The sequence below is a fragment of the Cricetulus griseus genome, assembly GCF_003668045.3.
Source record: "Cricetulus griseus strain 17A/GY chromosome 1 unlocalized genomic scaffold, alternate assembly CriGri-PICRH-1.0 chr1_0, whole genome shotgun sequence".
NCBI lineage: Eukaryota > Metazoa > Chordata > Mammalia > Rodentia > Cricetidae > Cricetulus > Cricetulus griseus.
Genome location: NW_023276806.1, coordinates 52,822,718 through 52,845,078, shown reverse-complemented (window position 1 = coordinate 52,845,078; position 22,361 = coordinate 52,822,718). Strand labels below are relative to the sequence as shown.

The 22,361-nt window shown below is 37.6% G+C and overlaps 1 protein-coding gene across 3 annotated transcripts in view; it reads right to left on the bottom strand.

The window, feature by feature from the left end:
* The window catches only part of Magi3 (membrane associated guanylate kinase, WW and PDZ domain containing 3), a 203,992-nt gene that overhangs the window by 89,378 nt on the left and 92,253 nt on the right, over positions 1 to 22,361 (bottom strand). For all 3 annotated transcript variants that reach the window (XM_027393847.2, XM_027393848.2, XM_027393846.2), the window contains exon 2: positions 17,078 to 17,194. In XM_027393847.2, coding sequence (XP_027249648.1) covers positions 17,078 to 17,194 — 117 coding nt within the window. The remainder of the gene's footprint in view (positions 1 to 17,077; positions 17,195 to 22,361) is intronic.

The window sequence follows — 22,361 nt, the reverse complement described above, 5'->3', positions numbered from 1 at the left end:
CTGCAGTATCTCAAAAACTGTCTTTAGTTTCTTGATACTTGCTACATATTTTATGTGTACAAATTACTTAGCACATTTATTTCTCCTTTTTACAAGATGGGTCCACTTACTCAACTTCTGCCTCCTCCCTGCATGTTCTCATCAGCACATTACAATCAGATCTTTGTCCCACTCACTCAGTAAGACAAGTTCCTATATTCAAAGCTAATCTCTACTTTGTTTAACTCAATGATTACATCTCACTCATCATAGTACCTAAGGACATGTGATATAATGGATTGCTCCCATTTTTTGTTTTAGTCTGAGGTACACAGAAAGGTACACAAAATATGCTTTTTAACAATTGAAACTGATGCAAATAAATTCAGGTGAAAATAAAAGTATTTCTAGCTTACTGTGGTGGCACATAACTTAGATCTCAGCATTTGAGCAGCAGAGGCAGGCAGATCTTTGTGAGATTAAAGCAAGCCAGGTCTATGTAGCAACTTCCATGCCCGCCGGGCTTACACTGTGAGACCCTGTCTCAAAAAGCAAAACAAACTAAACAAAAAATTTTCTAAAACTACAAAGGCTTCAAAAAGTCTTTCATTCTTTCCATCCCCGAAGTAACCACCATCTAGATATTTGTGAGGTTGATTTCCTATTTTTCTGGCTATATCAACTAAATAATGCATTTCTAAGAAACTGTACTTTGCCTGGTTTGTAACTTCATTTGATTGGAATTATCCATTATCAGTTCTCCTGTATGTTCCCACAGGACACTTATTAATGGGTTTTAAAACCTGAAAACAGCTTGGTATTGGCACAATAATAGACAGGTAGACCAACGAAATCTGAACCAAAAGCTCTGATATGGACCTACACACCTATGAACACTTGATTTTTGACAAAGAGGCTAAAATTATACAATGGAAAAAAGAAAGCAACTTCAACAAATGGTGCTGGCATAACTGGATGTTGGTATGTAGAAGACTGCAGATAAATTCATATCTATCATAATGCACAAAACTTAAGTCCAAATGGATCAAAGACCTCAACATAAATCCAGCCACACTGAACCTGTTAGAAGAGAAAGTAGGTGGTACCCTTGAAGGAATTGGTACAGGAGGCCACTTCCTGAACATAACACCAGTAGCACAGACACTGAGATCGACAATTAATAAATGGGGCCTCCTGAAATTGAGAAGCTTCTGTAAGGAAAGGACACAGTCAACATGAAAAAAATGGTAGCCCACAGAATGGGAAAAGAGATTCACCAATCACACAGCCAACAGAGGGCTGATCTCCAAAATTTACAAACAACTCAAGAAGCTAGTCACCAAAACACCAAATAATCCAATTAAAAGGTGGGGTACAGAACTAAATAGAGAAGTTCAAGAGGAATCTAAAATGGCTGAAAGACATGTAAGAAAGTGTTCAACATCCTTGGCCATAAGGGAAATGCAAATGAAAACAACTCTGAGATACCATCTTACTCCTGTCAGAATGGTTAAATCAAAACTACCAATGACAGTTTATGCTGGAGAGGATGTGGAGAAAGGGGAACACTCTTCCACTGCTGGTGGGACTGCAAACTCATACTTTGGAAATCAGTATGGCAGTTCCCCAGGAAAATGGGAATCAGTCTACTACAAGATCCAGTAATTCCACTCTTAGGAATATACCCAAAAGATGCATATTCATACAACAAGGACATCTGTTCAACCATGTTCACAGCAGCATTATTTGCTATAGCCAGAACCTGGAAGCAACCTAGATGCCCCTCAACTGAGGGGAGTACTACTCAGCAGGGGGTGGGGTGGGGTGGGAATGGAACTAGAAGAAACCATCCTGAGTGAGGTAACCCAGTCACAAAAAGACAAAAATGGTATGTACTCACTCATATATGGATTTGAGACATAGAGTAAAGGATTACCAGCCTACAATCCACATTGCCAGAGAAGCTAGGAAACAGGGAGGACCCTAAGAGAGACATACATGGTCCCCTGGAGAAGGGGAAAGGAACAAGATCTCCTGAGCTAATTGAGAGAATGGGGGGAGGGGAGAGGGAATTAGGAGAAAGAGAAGGCGAGAAGAGGAAGGGAGAGGAGGACTTGAGAAAACAGGAAGATCTAGTCAGGGGAGAATAGAGAGCAAGAAATGAGATACCATAATATATAGGGAGTCATTATAGGTTTTAAGAGAAATCTGGCACTAGGGAAATATCTAGAGACCTACAAGGTTGACTACAACTAACAATCTAAGCAATAGTCGAGGCTACCTTAAATGCCCTTCTCCAATAATGAGATTGATGACTACCTTATATGCCATCCTAGAGCCTTCATTCAGTAACTGATGGAAGCAGAAGCAAACAACCACAGCTAAACACTGAGCTGAACTCTGGAATCCAGCTGCAGAGGGAGGAGTGATGAGCAAAGGGGTCAAGACCAGGCTGGAGAAACCCACAGAAACAGCTGACCTAAGCTGGGAAACCAACATAGGACTGTTCCTGACCCCCTGAATGAGGATGTCAGTTTGGAGGTCTGGGCAACCTATGGGGCTTCTGGTAGTGGATCAGTATTTAAACCTAGTACATGAATGGACTTTGGGAGCCCACTCCACATGGAGGGATACTCTCTCAGCCTAGACACACTGGGAAGGGTCTAGGCCCTGCTCCAAATGATATGACAGACCTTGAAGATTACCCAGGAAAGGCCTTACCCACCCTGGGGAGCAGAAAGGGATAGGATAGGGGGCCAGTGGGGGGCAGGGGAGGAGGGAAGGGAGAGGGAACTGGGATTGACATGTAAAACAAGCTTGTTTCTAATTTAAATAAAAAAAGAAAAGAAAAAAATAAAACTTTTGCCAGAAACTGAGTATTTTAAGGCACCTCACTACATATTTAATGTATTACTTACTGCATTTGGAGATTAAACATTCTTTTTATATGCTGATTGGCTACTATAATTTGCAGATGGTTTATTTCATCTTAAGTTATGGCTTGGCCCCCAATGTAATAGAGTTGAGAGGTGATGGGATCATTAAACACCAATCATACTCAGCTATGAATCCTAAGAGATACAATAATGATTGACATGGCAAGACACGTTCACTGGTGTACTATGGCATGAACAATGTAAGAGTAATCAACTACTTTCTGATTATATTCAAGTCTTGCTCCACAAAAGAAAACCCCTATCTGGCACTATTAGCAGGCCAAGAACCTAAGGCTAGATAGGTCACAGGCTCTAAGGGAGAATCTACAACTACTATTTCACTGGATGGATAAAGCACTAAACTGAAATAACATGAAATAACTGTCTTAATCCCTTTTCTAGATATGTATTACATACTTACGAAATACAATCATAGACACATATCTATGAAATATGATTTCCTGAAAGCATTTTCTTCTGCACATATGTCCAATAGACATAACAGAGAAAATTGAGGCAGAGATAATCTTCCAAAAATTATTAAAATCCTTCCAAAAATGCAAAATAGTTCTAATTAAAAATATTACTACAGTTGAAAAGAAATGCTAAATTACTCATAAAAAGTACTAGAATAAGAAAGGTATTTTCTGGGGCAGCTCTTTGTGAAATGTCACCAGGGCCAGATGGCTTCAGTGCAGAATTCTACCAGAAATTAAAACTACAGCTAATACCAATTCTCCTCAAAGTATTCCACACAATAGAAGCAGAAGGGTCATTACCAAACTCTTTTTATGAGGCCACAATAACCTTGATATCCTAGCCACACAAAGACACAACTAAGAAAGAGAACTACAGACCAATATCCCTCATGAACATTGATGCAAAAATTCTCAATAAAATATTGGCAAATCGAATCCAAGAACACATCAGAGAAATCATCCATCCCAACCAAGCAGGCTTCATGCAAGGATGGTTCAACATACGAAAATCCATCAATGTAATCCACCATATAAACAGACTGAGGAAAAAAAAAATCGCATGATCATCTCACTAGATGCCCAAAAAGCCTTTGACAAAATCCAACATCCCTTCATGATAAAGGTCCTGGAGAAATCAGGGATAACAGGAACATACCTCAACATAATAAAAGCAATATACAGCAAGCCAACAGCCAACATCAAATTAAATGGAGAGAAACTCAATGCAATTCCTCTAAAATCAGGTACAAGACAAGGCTGTCCACTCTCTCCATACCTCTTCAATATTGTCCTTGAAGTTCTAGCTAGAGCAATAAGACAACAAAAGGAGATCAAGGGAATACAAATCGGAAAGGAAGAAGTCAAACTCTCATTATTTGCAGATGATATGATAGTCAACATAAGTGACCCGAAAAACTCTACCAGGGAACTCCTACAGCTGATAAACACCTTCAGTAAAGTGGCAAGATACAAGATTAACTCAAAAAAATCTGTAGCCCTACTATATATGGATGACACATTGGTGGAGAAAGAAATCAGAGAAGCATCAACCTTTACAATTGCCACAAACAACATAAAATACCTTGGGGTAACACTAACCAAAAAAGTGAAAGACCTGTACCGTAAGAATTTTGAGTCTCTAAAGAAAGAAATTAAAGATACCAGAAAATGGAAAGATTTCCCATGCTCTTGGATAGGTAGGATCAACATAGTAAAAATGGCAATCTTGCCAAAAGCAATCTACAGATTCAATGCAATCCCCATCAAAATCCCAACACAATTCTTCACAGACCTTGAAAGAACAATTCTCAACTTTATATGGAGAAACAAAAGACCCAGGATAGCCAAATCATCCCTATACAATAAAGGAACTTCTGGAGGCATCACCATCCCTGACTTCAAGCTCTATTACAGAGCTATAGTCCTGAAAACAGCTTGGTATTGGCACAAAAATAGACTGGTAGACCAATGGAATAGAATTGAAAACCCTGATATTACCCCACACACCTATGAACACCTGATTTTTGACAAACAATCCAAATTTATACGATGGAACAAAGAGAACATCTTCAACAAATGGTGCTGGCATAACTGGTTGCAGACATGTAGAAGACTGCAGTTAGACCCAAGCCTATCGCCTTGCACAAAACTTGTCAAAATGGATCAAAGACCTCAACATAAATCCAGCTACACTGAACCTATTAGAAGACAAAGTGGGAAATACCCTTGAATTAATGGGTACAGGAGACGGCTTCCTGAACATTACATCAGTAGCACAGACACTGAGGTCAACAATTGATAAATGGGACCTCATGAAACTGAGAAGTTTCTGTAAGGCAAAGGAGACAGTCAGCAAGACAAAACAGCAGCCCACAGACTGGGAAAAGATATTCACCAACCCCACATCTGACAGAGGGCTGATCTCCAAAATATACAAAGAACTCAAGAAGCTAGTCCCCCAAACACCAAACAACCCAATTAAAAAGTGGGGTACAGAACTAAATAGACAATTCTCAATAGAAGAATCTAAAATGGCTGAAAGACACATGAGAAAGTGTTCAACATCCTTAGTCATCAGGGAAATGCAAATCAAAACAACTTTGAGATACCATCTTACTCCTGTCAGAATGGCTAAAATCAAAAATACCAATGACAGTTTATGCTGGAGAGGATGCAGAGAAAGAGGAACACTCCTCCACTGCTGGTGGGAGTGCCAACTTGTACAGCCACTTGGAAATCAGTATGGCGACTCCTCAAGAAAATGGGAATCAGTCTACCACAAGATCCAGCAATTCCACTCCTAGGCATATACCCAAAAGAAGCACATTCATATAACAAAGGGCATATGTTCAACCATGTTCATAGCAGCATTATTTGTAATAGCCAGAAACTGGAAGCAGCCTAGATGCCCCTCAACTGAAGAAAGGTTAGAGAAATCATGGTACATTTACACAATGGAGTACTACTCAGCAGAAAAAAACAATGGAATCTTGAAATTTGCAGGAAAACGGATGGAACTCGAAGAAACCATTCTGAGCGAGGTAACCCAATCACAAAAAGACAAACATGATATGTACTCACTCATATGTGGACCTGCTTTATGATACATAGTAGTGACCATGCTTTATCAGAGCTGTTTTCAATGATGTTGCTCAGAATGGTTTCCTCCCAGATGAAGACTGAGAAACTAATTTTAAAAAAAATGGTGCCAAGTACCACAAGAGTAACAGAACTGTGCTGTTTTCTGGGATTCTGTTTTTTCCTTTTTTTGTTGTTGTTGTTTGGTTGGTTTTTTTGTTTGTTTTTTGTTTTTTTAAAATGGAGTGTGCTGGATGTCTCTACAATTTTGTTCAAAGGACTGCAGAACTTGGAAAAGCTGTTGCTGCTATTGATGCATAACAATAACACTATTGCTCTCTCTCTCTCTCTCTCTCTGCTAAAAAAAAGGTCTTTTCAAAATGATGGAACAAATTGTGTGATATGTAATTCTAAAACTTTTATGATCAAACAGAGAACAGAGACCACAATAAAGTAAATGGGCACCATATCTCTACAATATTCCCCTCAGGTACAGCATTCAGTTGTGTTCATTTATTGTAATTACTTACTGCTATTGACAATAAGATATTAAGCATGTTGGAAAAAAATGGCATAAGAACTAATACAACTGACTCTTCTATCATTCACCCACTTACCAACCACCTTTAAGATAACCTGCATTAGAGAGACAAATAGCAACAAACGAAGTATCTCCTCTTATTCTTTCTTTTTAAAAATAGATCAATTTGTGGCCGGGCATTGGTGGTGCATGCCTTTAATCCCAGCACTCAGGAGGCAGAGGCAGGCAGATCTCTATGAGTTCGAGGCTAGCCTGGTCTCCAGAGCGAGTGCCAGGATAGGCTCCAAAGCTACACAGAGAAACCCTGTCTTGAAAAACCAAAAAAAATAAAAAATAAAAATCAATTTGTTAATTTTTAACTTGGGGGGCACTCATATGTATGATGCACATGTATGGGTGAAAATATGTGGACATGTATGTGCAAGTGCAATGCCTATTTTTAGATGCAAAGTCCAAATGAGAACATAATGTGTCCTTTATCATTCTCGGCCTGTTCTTCAGAGGCAGAGTCTCTCCCTGAACCTGCCTTGAGTTTCCTTAGCTAGGCTGGAAGCCATCAGGCCTGGTGATTATCCTTCTCACACCCATCTGTTCTGGAGTTAGATATTCCCAGGATGCTTGGCTTATTACATGGGTGCTAGGATTCAAACTCCAGTCCTCGTGGTTGTGTAACATGGACTCTTAGTAGATAAGTCATCTATAGCCTCTGCTGATTTTTCTTTTCAAAACAAACAAACAAAAAAGACCTAATGTATTTTGTACCTAGTTAAGAAATCCTGTCCATAGAGAAAGACAATATGCTTTTATGAAGTACTGCAGCAAAGGCAGACTCATATCTAATTCCTTAGTAAAGGAAAATAGTTTTGTAGTGTGGAGAGGAAGAGAATATGAAAAGAAGGAGCAGTCTGTTTCCTATTTATTACAAAGATACCCAACAGGATTTATTAAAAAGTCCATTATCCCCCTTCTGATCAGTGGTGAGTATTTGCCACCAGGCTTTTTGTTATGTTCTATTATTATAATGCTATAATTATTCTATTTTCATGATAAACTGATATATAGCATACCAAATGTATCTGTTATTTTCTAGCCATAGCCTTTCCCTATTAGTTCTAGAATAAACTACACAAAAGGAAGGCACAGTTCAAAATTCAATAACCAGAAATTTCTATTGGAGTGGCAAGATGACTCAGCATCTTGCTGAGTAAAAGTGCCTTTAACCTGAGATTGTTTTAATGATCTACCTGGTAGATCTGACTCCCTCACGTTGAAATGTACTAATTCTAATAGTATAATATAATGATTATAGTTTAAAAACCATCCGCACCTAAGCCGGGTGTTAGTGGTGCACGCCTTTAACCCCACCCCAGAGGCAGGTGGATCTCTGTGAGTTCAAGGCCAGCCTGGTCTACAGAGCAAGTGCCAGCATAGGCTCCAAAGCTACACAGAGAAACCCTGTCTTGAAAAACCAAAAAGAAACCATCAGCCCCAAGTTTTCCTAGGTCCTTTTGCAGTCTCATTTCTATAGTAGCAACTGACCTACTGACAGTACAGTTTTGCTTTTAATAGAATCTCCTGTGCATGGAATAATATGTTAACTTGACTACAGTAATTGCACCTGGCCTTTTCAGTTTGGCATGATGGTTAATATTCACCCATGCTCAATTTCTTCTTATGTATGACATGTCAGTTATGAAAAAAAAATCATCTTATTTTTTTTCCAAGCAGAATCACCTCTACTTCTTTTTCTTGTTTGATTACTTTGGCTGGAATTCTAAGTACTAAGTTGAATAGTATAGCAGCAAGTAAACATCCCTGGCATGTTGCCTCATACTATAGAAAAAGTTAGCTGGGCAGTGGTGGCACACATCTTTAATTCAGTACTGGGGAGGCAGAAGCAGGTAAATTTGAGGCCAGTCTGATCTACAAAGTGAGTTCCAAGATAGCCAGAGCTCTTACACAGAAAAACCCTGTCTTGAGGGGGAAGAAAGGAAGGAAGGGAAGGAGGGAGGGAGGGAGGGAGGGAGGGAGGGAGGGAGGGAGGGAGGGAGGGAGGGAAAAAGAAAAGGCTACAGTTTCACTCTATTGAGTATGATGTTAATTGTAGACTTTTCAGATATAATCTTTATTACAATGAGGCAGTTCCCTTTCCTTATATTCCTACTCTAATGAGCATTGTTTCTGTATAAACCGGATGTTTATTGACTCATAGGTTAAACTATATTTATACTGCAGACATAAATCCCACCTATTCATTACATATTATCATTTTAACTGAATTAAGTTCACTAATATTTTAAGGATGGGGATCAATATTTATAAATCATTTAAGCTTCTTAATGTTGAACGGCTTTTGGCTACAGCTTCAATTTCCCCAATAGCTAAAGGTTTCTTCATTTTTTTTTTTTTTTTTTTTTTTAAGATTTATTTACTTGTTCGGCCTGCAGACCAGGAGAGGACACCAGATCTCATTATAGATGGTTGTGAGTCACCATGTGGTTGCAGTGAATTGAACTCAGGACCTCTGGAAAAACAGCCCATGCTCTCAATCTCTGAGCTATATCTCCAGTCTGGGTTTATATAATTTTTTCACTTTTTTTATGACTCAGACCTGGTAGGGTTTTGTTTCTAGCCACTTATCTATTTTTTCTAGGTAACTAATTGCCTAGTGTATAGCTAGTTATTCCTAGTACTGTCATAACTCTTACATCAGCAGTTGCTTCTCCACTTTCTCTTTGGTTGTTTTCTTCATTTTTATTGGTACCAGATATGTTCTCAATTACACTGTAATTTCTATTTTCAGCCACTTGCTAAAGGTGCACTGTTTTTTTGTTTGTTTTTGTTTTTGTTTTTGTTTTTGAGACAGGGTTTTTCTGAGTAGCTTTGGAGCCTATCCTGGCACTCGCTCTGGAGACCAGGCTGGCCTCGAACTCACAGAGATCCGCCTGCCTCTGCCTCCCAAGTGCTGGGATTAAAGGCGGCGTGCACCACCAATGCCCGGCCAAAGGTGCATTGTTTTTAATTATTATGTGATGAGGGGACTTTTTTTTGTGGTCCACTCTATTTGGTGTTCTGTAGGCTTCTTGTACTTTCATTGGCATGTCTTTCTTTAGGTTGGGAAAGTTTTCTTCTATGACTTTGTTGAATATGTTTTCTGCACCTTTGAGTTGGGTCTCTTCACCTTCTATACCTATTATTTTTAGGTTTGGCCTTTTCATGGTGTCCCATATTTCCTGGATATTTTGTGTTAGGGATTTGTTGGACTTAGGATTTTCTTTGGTCGATGAATCTATTTCTCCTAGTGTATCTTCAATTCCCTAGATTCTCTCTTTCATCTCTTGTATTGTGTTGGTTATGCTTACATCTGTAGTTCCTGATCGTTTACCCATCTTTTCAAATTCCAGCATTCCCTCAGACTGTTTTTTTGTTTTTGTTTTTGTTTTTTATTGTCTCTATCTCGGCTTTCAAACCTTGTACTGTTTGATTGTTTCTTGAAGTTTTGGCTTGTCTTTTCTTCCATTTCTTTGAAGGATTTTCTCATTTCCTCTCTTAGGGTCTCTATCATCTACATGAAGTTGTTTTTAGGGTTGCTCTCTTCTGCTTCATCTGTGTTGGGATGTTCAGGTCTGGCTGATGTAGAGTCCCTAGACTCTGGTGGCGTCATACTGGTTTTTCTGTTGTTGTATGTGTTCTTATATTATCGTCTTCCCATCTCTTCTTCCAGTGGATGCTCTTCCTCTCCTGGTGTGTACAGGTCCAAGGTTCTCTTCTGGTGGGTGCAAGAGGGTCCGATACTCTGATGGGTCTCAAGGTCGGTACAGGAGGATCTGAGACACTCTCTTTCCAGGTGGGTGGGAGCAGGACTAGCACAGCGATCTCAGCAGACTTGGGGTTGCTTGGTCCTTAGGGGCTGACTCTACCTGCCTGCAGATCCTTGGACTGGAGTTCCCAGAGTGGGCAGGTGGATATAAGGTGAACTGTTTTAATTTCCACATATTTGTAGATTTTTTTTTTTGCTTTTCTTCTATTATTACTTTCATTTCACTATGGTCAGAAGAGATACCACATATATTTAAATTTTTAAATTTGTTACAAATTGTGTGCATGACATGAGAATGTTTGAGGATGTGTATTTTGTGTAGAGAGTTCTGTATATAAATGTTAAGGTCCATTTGGTTTATTGGGTTATTAACGTTCTATTTTAGGCTGAGCGTGGTGGTACATACCTTTAATCCCTGTACTTGGGTTTGAGGTCAGCCTGGTCTATATAAGACAGTTTCAGGACAGCTACGGCTACACAGAGACACCCTTTCTCAAAAAATTCTTCTCTTTTTTTTTTTTTGGGGGGGGTATGCTAAATTCCCTTTTACTTGTTAGTAGAACACCTCTGTAAAGAGATACCAATATCTGATGATCTATTTACAACTGATGGGCATTGGGACACTTTTACAATTTTGGCTATTACAACTAAAGGAGCCAAGAACTTATAAGACTTTAAATAGATATATTGAAATTTATATTGGGTTAATGCCTAAGAGTGGAAGTGCTAGATCATACGGTAAATATATATTTAATTTTAAATGAAAATATCTAATTTGCCTAAGATGATGAACCATTCTGTACTTCCACAAGCAAATAAGGACCACAACTGACTTATATTAGTCTCTATATCTGAAAATTCTACTTTGGAGTTTACTGGTGAAATTTCCTAAATCCTAAAAAATAAAATCAGTTGATGAGGAAAATGAAATAAATTACATTGCAATTCTGTGAGAATTAAATCTTAAGTATTTGATGTAGAGCTTATTGATTTAAAGAAACTTTCAACTGAAACTAGTAGACAATACTGAAATCCAGTATTAACTGTTCAGGGTAGTATTTCCAAGCAATAGGACAGAAGCATATGTGAAAGCAGCATTTAAAATCTATTCAGTCATTCTTACCGGCAGCTATTCCTGCAAGTGTGTTTGTTTGTGAGGCCCTGTCTGCTAATGGTAGGTCTTTCTTACCAAGCAACATCAAAATGATGATATACATAACTATATTTAAATCCTGTGGGTGCCATTTCAAGAAATAAGAGGTTTTGGAAACAAAGTCCTTAAATTGGCAGTTTCAATACAGGACTCCATGTGATGCTATTAACCTTGCTGGGAGATCTTAGATTATTTGTTTGAATACCACCCAGAAATATCCCCTGGCATTTTCCACTATGAGTATTTTCGTCTTATTTCAATCTTTCATTGATATTGCAGCAGAAGAAATACAAAGAGAAGCAGTAGATACTATGGAACACGATTATATGATCAAAAACTGATAATTTGAAGTAAAAGCAATAGAAATTTCAAGGTAAAACCAAACTCAAACACACAAAATATTTTCATCCTTAAAAAAAATTATGTTTTGTTGAAATGACTGCAGAATCTGGAAAGGCTGTTGCTGCTATTGATGCATAACATACTGCCATTATTGGTCTTTATATATATAATTTGAAAAAAATAAATCAGTTAAGGGTGGCCAGTGGGAAAAAAATTATGATACAACCTGTAATCTAATGTACAATGTGAAGACCTTTTTTTTGACAATCTTTTAACTGAGAATGTCGCTATAAAATTAATTTTTTTTCTATATCTGGAATACTTGTCTGTTTGTTAACTTGATACAAGCTAGAGTCAGCAGAGAGGAAGAAGTCTCAGTTGAGGAAATGTCTCCATGAGATCCAGCTGTAAGGCATTTTCTCGATTAGTGATTCATAGGGGAGGGCCTAGCCCATCGTGGGTGGTGCCATCTCTCAGCTGGTAGTCCTAGGTTATATAAGAAAGCAGGCTGAGCAAGCACCAGGAAGCAAGTCAGTAAGTCTCATCCCTCCATGGCTTTTGCATCAGCTCCGGTTTCCAGGTTCCTGCCCTGTTTGAGTTCCTGTCTTGACTTCCTTCAGTGATGAACAGCAATGTGGAAGTGTAAGCCAAATAAAATCTTTCCTCCCCAACTTGCTTTTTGGTCATAGTGTTTCACTGCAGCAATAGAAACCCTAACTTAGACAAACATCAAACAATATAATGGATGCTTACTATGTCTCACACTTTCATTTTGGGAGTGAAAAATTCATAGTTTATGTCATTATCTTCACAAATTTTACAAAATGTTTTTTGAACTTGTTGCCATCCTCTTGCTTTAGCCTCCCAAATGCTAGGATTACAGGCATGAGCCACCACATGTGCTTTAAACTATTTACTTGTCACTTGTACTGTACTAATATTCCATTTTAAAACAGATTTTCTATATTAAGTATCGATATTGGGTAGAGATCATTTAAAAGTTAGCAAAATACTCTTAGTTCATAATAATAAAATATTAGACCAAAGCATACTACTTTCTCTCTGTAGCACAGGATTCCCTATGCAACACTCCAGCTCATATCACAATGTAGCTATTTGTAGCTTTTATTACTGTTACACCAACCAAGTGCAGCTGCCATTTGGGCTCCCAAGGTACTAGATTCATTAAGTACTTTGTCATAGTCTTCCACAGGAGATACCATGATTAAACTGCAATGCCTCAGATTGTCATTAGTTACGTATCTCCTACTTCCCTATTCAAAGAACTCAGCACTGATTCTAGACCAAAAACACAACCAAAACCCCTCAAGGTTCCTTCTTGGAGAGCCTGTCTCCTGGGACCATTATCAGTACCAATTCTTTGTCAGTCAAGATCCAGAAAGGAAAAAGAAATCACATGTAATTTGAAAAGGGAAGGTTTAAAGAAATTTTAACAGTATTTACAAAGAATTAACTGAGATTTTAAAAGAATTCTAAAAGTAGAGCTAAAAGATAACTGAAAAATTCTATCCTATACCTGAGGAAGAATTCCCAATGGTGAACTGCCTGCAATAGAGGAATACGCTTAAAAATCTCTATTTCAAATCTCATTCAAGCAGGTGTGGTAACAGCCCACTGAGTAAAGACTCTTGCTGGATTATTGGAGACAGTGTTGGTTCAGTGGGTCAAGGCTGGCAGGTAGAGAACTGATCGACTGAGATACTAATGTGACTCACCAGCAAGCTGCCCATGCAATGGTGGTGCTTTAGTAAAGCGTGTTTTGAAGTTAATAGAAAGCAAACTAGAACACTGGCTGGACTTGTCAGAAGCCTCTCATAGATGCTATGCATCGATCTATCTGGGTCCACAGAATTAGAACAATCAGTGGGTATACCAGTAGGACACAGGAAGCTACTATGAAGGTACTGTTGTTTATGCTGAGAAGCCCCTCACTGGTACCACTGAATTCCACTGAAAGGCTGACTGTTAGGGTACTGTTGAACTTAACTGGGTATCTTTTTTTTTTTTTTCCAAGACAAGAGCAAAAGGACAGGCTGAAGCCAAGAAACCTCTGTTTTTCCAGAATCCTTCCTGTGCCCTCTAGTGACAAAGCTGAGTACTGTATCGGAGGGTAGGAGAGCAATTTCCCAGTACCACAGATGGGTTAGAAATAATAGATTGGCACAAAGAGGCAATGAGAGATAAACTGGTTTTTCTGGAACAAACCCTAATTAGTTATAATACATTATCCTTTTAGATACAGTTATATATGGATTTGCTGAAATATTACTAAATATTTTGGATCAAAGTTCATGAAAATTTGAAGTCTACTATTGTTTTCGTTTAATGTTTCTCTGCTTTTATTCAATTATAATAATGGTCAAATAACAGAATGAGTTGGGAAATGCTCCTTCTTATTTTTATTGTTTTATTATTAACTTATTTTATATTATGAGTGCTTTATCTGCAGTATGTCTAGGCACCATATCCATGCCTACTGCAGATATAGGTCAGAAGAGGCCACTGGATTACAAGGAACTGGAGTTATGGACAGTTTTGAGCTGTTATGTGGGTACTGGGACTCAAACCTGGATCTTCTGAAAGAACAACTCTTAGCCATTAAACACTGTTCAAGGCCCTCTCTTCTATTTTTCAGAAAATGTTGTATAGAATTGTTTTTCTTCTCTTCCTAATTTTTTTTGGGGGGGGGCAGAAATTTACCTATTATCTGGGACTGAGTATTTTTTTAATGAAATTATACACTATAAATTATTTATTTAAAAAAGAAAGTTTTGGATCATTTGTATCTTTTAGAGTAAGCATTAGTAGTTTTGTCTTTGAAGACTTTGTACAACTTCAGTATAAAATTGCTCAGAATTAAAACAGGTGTGGTGATTCACACCTTTAACCCTAGCACTAGGGAGGCAAAAGTGGGTGGATTTCTGTGAGTTCGAGACCAGCCTGATTTACAAAGTGAGTTCCAGGGTAGCCAGGGCTATTATACAGAGAAATCCTGTCTTGGGAGCTGAGGTTGGGGGGATTGCTCAGAATGTTCTTCAGTGTTCACCTAAAATACAGAGGGTTCTTACTGATACCATCATTTCATCCTTATACTAATTTCTTTCTCTTTTTCTTGAGTAGTTTGGTTACAAGGTCATCAATCATACAATGTAAAAAGAAAAAAAATCAGTGTTGAGTTTGTTTTTCTTTAGTTTTTACCTCTATTAATTTCCTTCCTAGCTAGTTTTTGCTTTATCCTGCTCTTTTTCTTCCCATTCTCTTTTTTTAGTGTTGATTGGTAGTTCTCTCTCTCTCTCTCTCTCTCTCTCTCTCTCTCTCTCTCTCTCTCTCTCTCATTAGAAACAAGGTGCTTTTACATGTCAATCCCAGTTCCCTCTCCCTCTCCTCCTCCCCCACCCCCATCCCACCCCTTTCTGCTCCTCAGGGAGGGTGAGACCTTCCATGGGGGGAATCTTCAAAGTCTGTCATATCATTTGGAGCAGGACCTAGGGCCTCCCCCGTGTGTCTATGGTGCTCTATCTACACACAGAGCCTACATGCCAGAAGAGGAGAGCATAAGATCTCATTATAGATGGTTGTGAGCCCCCATGTGGTTGCTGGGATTTGAACTCCGGATCTCTGGTGAAGAGGTGTCAATACTCTTAACCACTGAGCCATCTCTCCAAAACCCTTTCTTCCCATTCTTAAGACAAATGTTTGTGTCATTTGACAGCTTTGTAATTTACTAATAGAAATATTTAGTATTATGTTTCCATCTCAATGGTCCTCTAGCTAGCCTAAAATTTTGATTCAATGTAGATAAGTTTCTTCTATGTTGTCATGTATGTTTTTTTTTTTTAAAATTTCTCTGGTGATTTTTTATATACAGGTTATTTATATTACTTATTTTTCAAATACCTGGAGATTTTCTAGATTCCACTCTGTTAATAATTTCTTATTAAATTTCCATTATACTCAAGTAACATATTTTATATAATGTAAACATTCTTACAGTCACTGAATTTCTTTTTGTGATTTTGAACAGCATTCCATGTCCACTAGAAAAGAATGTGCACTTTACTGTGTTGGGTAGCATGTTCTAATAAATAGCAATTAGTCGTGATAATGGAGTACTGTTCTTGTTTTCTATTTATTTTATTGATTTTTTAAAATTTTTAATTAAAAAAATTGCTAAAAGAGGATCTGAAATCCTAAACTATGTCTATTATTTCACTTCTACTTGCAGAAACTTTAGTGTTTCTTAGAATAATTCTGTTGCTGAAAAAATTCTTCCACTTTTTTTCTTTGTCTGAAAAAAATAAACGTTTAAAAGATATTTCTGTTATACAGAGAAATACATGTTGGCATTTTTCTTTTTAGTGTATTAAAGATTTCAATTATTAGTCTTTGGCTTGTGCTATTCCAGCTGACAAATCTGTAGCAATCCTTTGCTCCCCTGCAAGCAATGGATCTTCTTTTTCTCTGTTTGCCATTCACATTTTCTCTTGGTTTCTGGTTTTGAGCAATTAGATTATGATATGCCTTGGTGTAATTTCTGTTAGGTTTCTTCTGCTTGGAGTCTGTGAGCTTCTTAAATTTACAAGTTAATTTTCACAGAATTTAGCAAAAATTTAGCTAGTTTTAAAAGTGTTTTTCCTGTTTTCCCCATTGTGGCTTGTTGCAGTTCCACAGCTAAATATGAATAGAGCATAGTTCTGTGTACGTTTCAGTGTCCACCATATGTTACTTATATCTTACCCAACCTCACTGTTGGTGACGAAGGAAAACTGACTGGCAGCCAGCCAACAAGGGCGGAACCCCTGACTCCTTTTAGCTTTTAGCTTTCATCTCCATGTTTCAATTTGATTAGTTTATATTACTGTGTTTACACTCATTGATCTTTACTTCCGCATTCTGGAATCTGCTTTCACATCTGTCCAGTGAGTTTTGTTTCACTCATTGTCTCTAACTTAGTCTTCACAATTTCATACAAAATATGCCTTTTATATTGTGTGTGTGTGTGTGTGTGTGTGTGTAGGTACATGCCATGTGTGGAGGTCTGACAACAACTTGTGAGAGTTGGTTATCTTCTTCCACTAGGTGGATTTGGGAAATCATACTCAGACTTGGCAGCAAGTCCTTTTACCTATTATTCAAATAATTTTTTAATACTTCACTAAATTATTTCTAGAATGTTTAATTAAGTAAAGATATTTCTGTCTCATTTCTCTTATGCTATCATGTACTTACATGGGATGGTTCTTAAGTAGAGATTATCTCTGATGACTTGCTGAAGTTTGTGATCAATTGATCCTTTCTGAAATTGAAGACTCAGGTAGTGTCGCAAATCTTTATTTATGACTTTGCCTTAAGAAAAAAAGCAAAATGTAATTATTAGATATTCATTTAAGTATATAAAATACTGATCAAATATTTTTTAATAATTTATTTAATAACAGGACATGGAAATAAGTATGTTATAGGTACTGTAATTAAAATAAATGACTGCAATATAATGTGGGTATAATTTTCTGTGACTGAAGAACATACAGTGCAGAAAATATGATGAACATTCAGTCACATGGCTTTAAATACCACCAAATTCAGATATATTCATCCTTAAGTTATCTCTACTTAACTCCCATCTCACGCATATACATTGCTGATGACATATCTGGAAATTTTGGATAAGCACCTCAAATTTCAAACAAACAAAACAAGACTATCTCCCTCAGTTTTCTCTCTTGGAAAATAGCAGCACCACAAGCTGGAAGAACAATCCCCAAATCTAAAAGCCATCTTTGACTTCTCTTTTCCCCTGTCTTCTAGATCTACTAGCAATCATATGCCACTGCTCTCCATTTTCATCAGGGCCATTCTAATCTAATCTACCACCACCGTCTCACATCTGGAATTCTACCAACATCCACTTGTCTCCTTTATTCCCTGCCCCTCACACAATCACCACAGTGAGATGTAAAACAGATTAGGTCAGTGTTAGTGCCCCATCTATCCTCATGACTTTATGTTGCACTTAGAAAAAAAAAAATCCAAACTCTTGCTCAGGATGCAGTAGGTTCCACATGTTCTAGCTTTGGCAATCTCTAACCCTAGCTGATTAGCTGATTTACTGTGTACCCCAGTTCTTTGAAAAACAAAACAAAACAAACAAACAAATGGGCCCTAGCCCAGGACCTTCCACTTGTCACCAGGCAAAACAGTCACTCTACTTGTTAATTCCTAAATACAGAGTAAATAAGTAAGACAGTCAAATGTTTTCTATTATTTATGGGGAAATGGGGAACAGAAACAGTAAACAGAAGGTTACAGAAATCTCAAAGTTATAAATTTGTAACAAAGACTGGTTTAAATGAAAAGACAGTGCAAACACTGTTTATTAGACAAGACTGTAGACAAGTAGAAAAGATAAATGCTCAAACAAAACATATTATCTCACTGCATAAGAAATGACTAGCTGACTATATTGTGTTTTATCTAGAACAACATACTTACATGAGTTTCATCCTTTTATCTAATATAACACTGAATCTCTAATCATTTTTGTTCCTTTCTACTACGTATAAATACATAGAACCTACATGAGAAGATGGTAATATAACCAGGAAATCAGTGTGTTTAGAGATAACCTGGGCCCTAGTAATAAACATAAACCAAAACAACTCCATTCTTTGTCCTAACAAAAATAGACACTGAAGAAGGGGATGGGAGCAGTGTGACTTAAAAAAAAAAAAAAAAAGCAAGCAAAAATCCTAAAGATGTTTACAGTGACGAACACACAAACAACCCTTATCTTAAAGGATGTTTTTCTCAGGCATTTAGGGTCCCACCCCAACTCAAACAAAATCATACTGTCTTACTTTTTATGTATACTCCAGCATGTATTCATTTCTGAGTAGATGATAAGACCTATTATATAATCAATCCTGCACAATACTCATTTTACAAAAATCAACCTGATAATAAGTTCATTAAGACTTTTACAATTTGGTAACTGGTATCTCAAGTTCTTTGTAAATATTAGACAAAAAGTTTTGGTAGATTCCAACTGCATGGCCTAAGTGTTTGAGATATTTGGGTAGGTTTTTTTGTTTTTGAATGAATGAATGAACAGAAAATGTATCTATTTCTTTTTCATTTAAAAGGATAACATAAATTCCAATATTCAAAACTTGGCTCTCCAACATATCTTCAGGAAAAGATTTAGTTCTGATAAAAGGTAATACAGGTATAACTAAAAAGTCAACACTTTATAACATAATTTTCCTTTTCTTTTTTATTCTTTGTGTCTTTCACATCATGCCTTCCAATCTCACCCATCCCCCCAAATAAAAAAAAATAAAATTTAAGAGAAAAAAATAGCAAGAAAGGGAAAACTCTTGTCATGGAAGCTGCAGTGGGATACAGTGAGTCACACATTAAACCCCTTTATCCATACATTTTTACATGCACACATCCATCGCAAAGAATCATTGGTCTGGTTAAAGGCCCCTGGTTTCTGCTACACCATCCTTAGATACTGGGCCCTTGCTGGGACTCTTCCTGGGCTTTCTGTTGCAGCTCTGGGTCAGCAGACTGACATACACCCCCTACCCCCCCATCCCCTCACCCTCAACCCCTGGCTCCAGCAGATCACAGATGAGATGGATGTTGCAGGTTTGGTCAGCCCACCAGCTCCCCCATCTTCACAACTAGGGTGAGTTCTCCAATATTGCTCTGGCTAATTCACCCACTTGCCAGAGTGGTGCCAGTTCTCCTAATTCTACCTCCTCAGGAACAGTTCTTCCACACTTATACCTACAGGGCCAGCTCTACTGTGTTGCCCAGGCAAGGTGCAGGAGCTGGTGATAAGGGGCAGGGACACAGGGACACCTCTCTTTAGCTCTTATAAACTCAGGGCCAGCTCTTCTACCTGCCTCCAGTGCTGATGGGGGAAGGGAGGATGCTGAGTAATGGGAACAAATCTCCCATGCTCACAACATAATTTCCTTTTTTTATACTCAAAACTTGTAGGATATGTCATAATTTAGAGATAACTATAAAGTGCTTAAAACCTAGATTAGATTTTAAGTTATAAAAATAATGTATTTTAGCTTAGAGATAATTAAAAGATAAAGCCACAATAAAGTCCTAAATCACAAATGATCTAGCATGAGGAATTTCTTAAGGGGAAATGGCATTAATCCAAATCTTATTTTAAGGCGCTTTGATATGTAAAAGCCAGGTAGCACAGAAAAGGCTAAATTTAAAAAGTAATGCCCACAATTATTAGAACTGGAATCATAATCTGTTTTTACCATTAATTTCTACTAGGATGAGCAGTTACAAAAGAGAGAGAGAGAGAGAGAGAGAGAGAGAGAGAGAGAGAGAGAGAGAGAAACAATTCTATTTTTTAAAAAATGTCCATTCCCTATGGAGGGATACTATTGCTATTGCAGCCCAGATACAGCAAGGAGGGCCTAGGCCCTCCCACAAACGATATGACAGACTTTGAAGGTCCCTGGTGGAGGGCCTCACTATCCATGGGGAGGAGTTGGGGGTGGGTTTGGGGAGCTTGGTGGGGAACATGGGAGGATGGGAGGGTGAGGAAATTGGGGGTGGATATGTAAATATGAGTAGTAATTAAAGAATTTAAATTAAAAATCAGAAAAAGTCATTTTATTAAAAATGTTCAGAGGTTGAAGGTAGAATTCTTGCTTAGCACCACTAAAACTGAAAATAAAATCTGTAACTATTTTTAGAAACTCATAATTTTTGTTTTTATTTAATATGTTTGAGTATTTTGTTTGTGTGTATGTATGTGTACTGGTGTCCTGGTGCTGGAAGAGGCAAGAAGAAGATCTCATATCTCCTGGGACTAGAGTTTTGGATGGTTGTAAACCACCATGTGGGTGCTGGGAACCAAACTAGAGTCCTCTGCATGAGCAGTAGGTGCTTTTAAGTGTTGAGCCAACTCTCCAGCAACTCCATCATTGTTTTTGTTGTTTTTGACAATAAAGACAAAATATTGTAACCATCAGTGATTTATACATAATGACACTTTAATAAAATGGGTTAATCCACAGAACCTTGACATTTCAAGAGCATGCTAGTACAAATATTATTAAACAAACACAAACAAAAGATTCTTTATAATTCTTATCTAACCAGCCTATGCTTTAAGAATTATTACTCAGGCTAGAGAGATGACTCAGAGGTTGTGAACGCTGGCTGCTTTTCTAGAGGTCCTGAGTTCAATTCCCAGCAACCGAATGGTGGCTCACAACCATCTATAATGAGATCTGGTGCCCTCTTCTGGCCTGCAGGCCCACATGCAGGCAGATCACTGTATACATAATAAACAAATCTTAAAAGAAAAAAGAATCATTACTCTTTAACTTTTATTCTTTGATTTGATTTTATGAATAGTGAATCTGGTTTATGAGATTTAAAAATATATGCATCAGACAAATAGTTTGGCTAGATAAATGTCTGTAACTGAAATTTCAATTGTATGAAAAAAATCCAGGCACTCAAGTTTCAACATACAACTCCTTAGTCAGGAATTCACAATTACAAATCTGTAGTTACTGAACTGAGAAATCAGTGGATAAAGCAACTGGGTATTACTTGGGTAAACCAAGTCCTGTTGGCATGGGTTCAGCATGCAAACAACTGTAAATCAATCTACCTACATTTTCATCATCTTTGCGACAAGGATAGTAAGGAGACTGTCAACCACTTGCTAAAGTCAAGATACAACATGCCTTTACTATTTTCTAAACCAGAAGCAATTATAAGGCTGGGGGGGAGCAAAAATGAGGTCATTTGGCATGTCTTATTTCTTAGAAATATATATTGATTCATGGTGATAAGCAGTTCTTTTCTAAATACTTGGAAATTGTTATTCAAATTTTGTTAACAGTTTAGACTACAGTAGGGCAATAGACTTGTGTTTTCACAATCTATGGAACACTTCTCTCTCTCCAACTTCTCACATAAGAGGTACTTTTTACATTCTCCTCCATGATTTGGGGATGGGGAGAAATTACAATAATTCTTAGATCATGTCTGAAATCAATTCATTTAAGTCTTTTTAATAGTTCATGCTGGCCCCAACTTACTATGAAGTAGAGAGTGATTTTTGAACTACTGATCCTCTTGCCTCTGAGTGCTAGGATTACAGGTATGTACCACTATGCTGGGTTTATTCAGTGCTGGGGATGTATCCCAGAAAAGCACCCTACCAACTGAGCTACTTCCCCATTTCTCTTTAAAATTGTGAAAATATAAATTTATTTAAAGTAAATTATACTCTTTTAAAACAGATTTGTGCATGTTTACCTATATATATGTTCTTATGTGAGTCTACATGCACCACATAAGTGCAGATTCCCTGACCTTAGATTACCTCAAACTTGAGTTACAGATGGTTGTGAGCTGCCTCTAAATATATTATGTTCTTATTCACCTCCACCCCAAACCAGGTGTATAGCATAATTCCCAGCTCTCCTCTTTCATATTTTAGCTTACACTA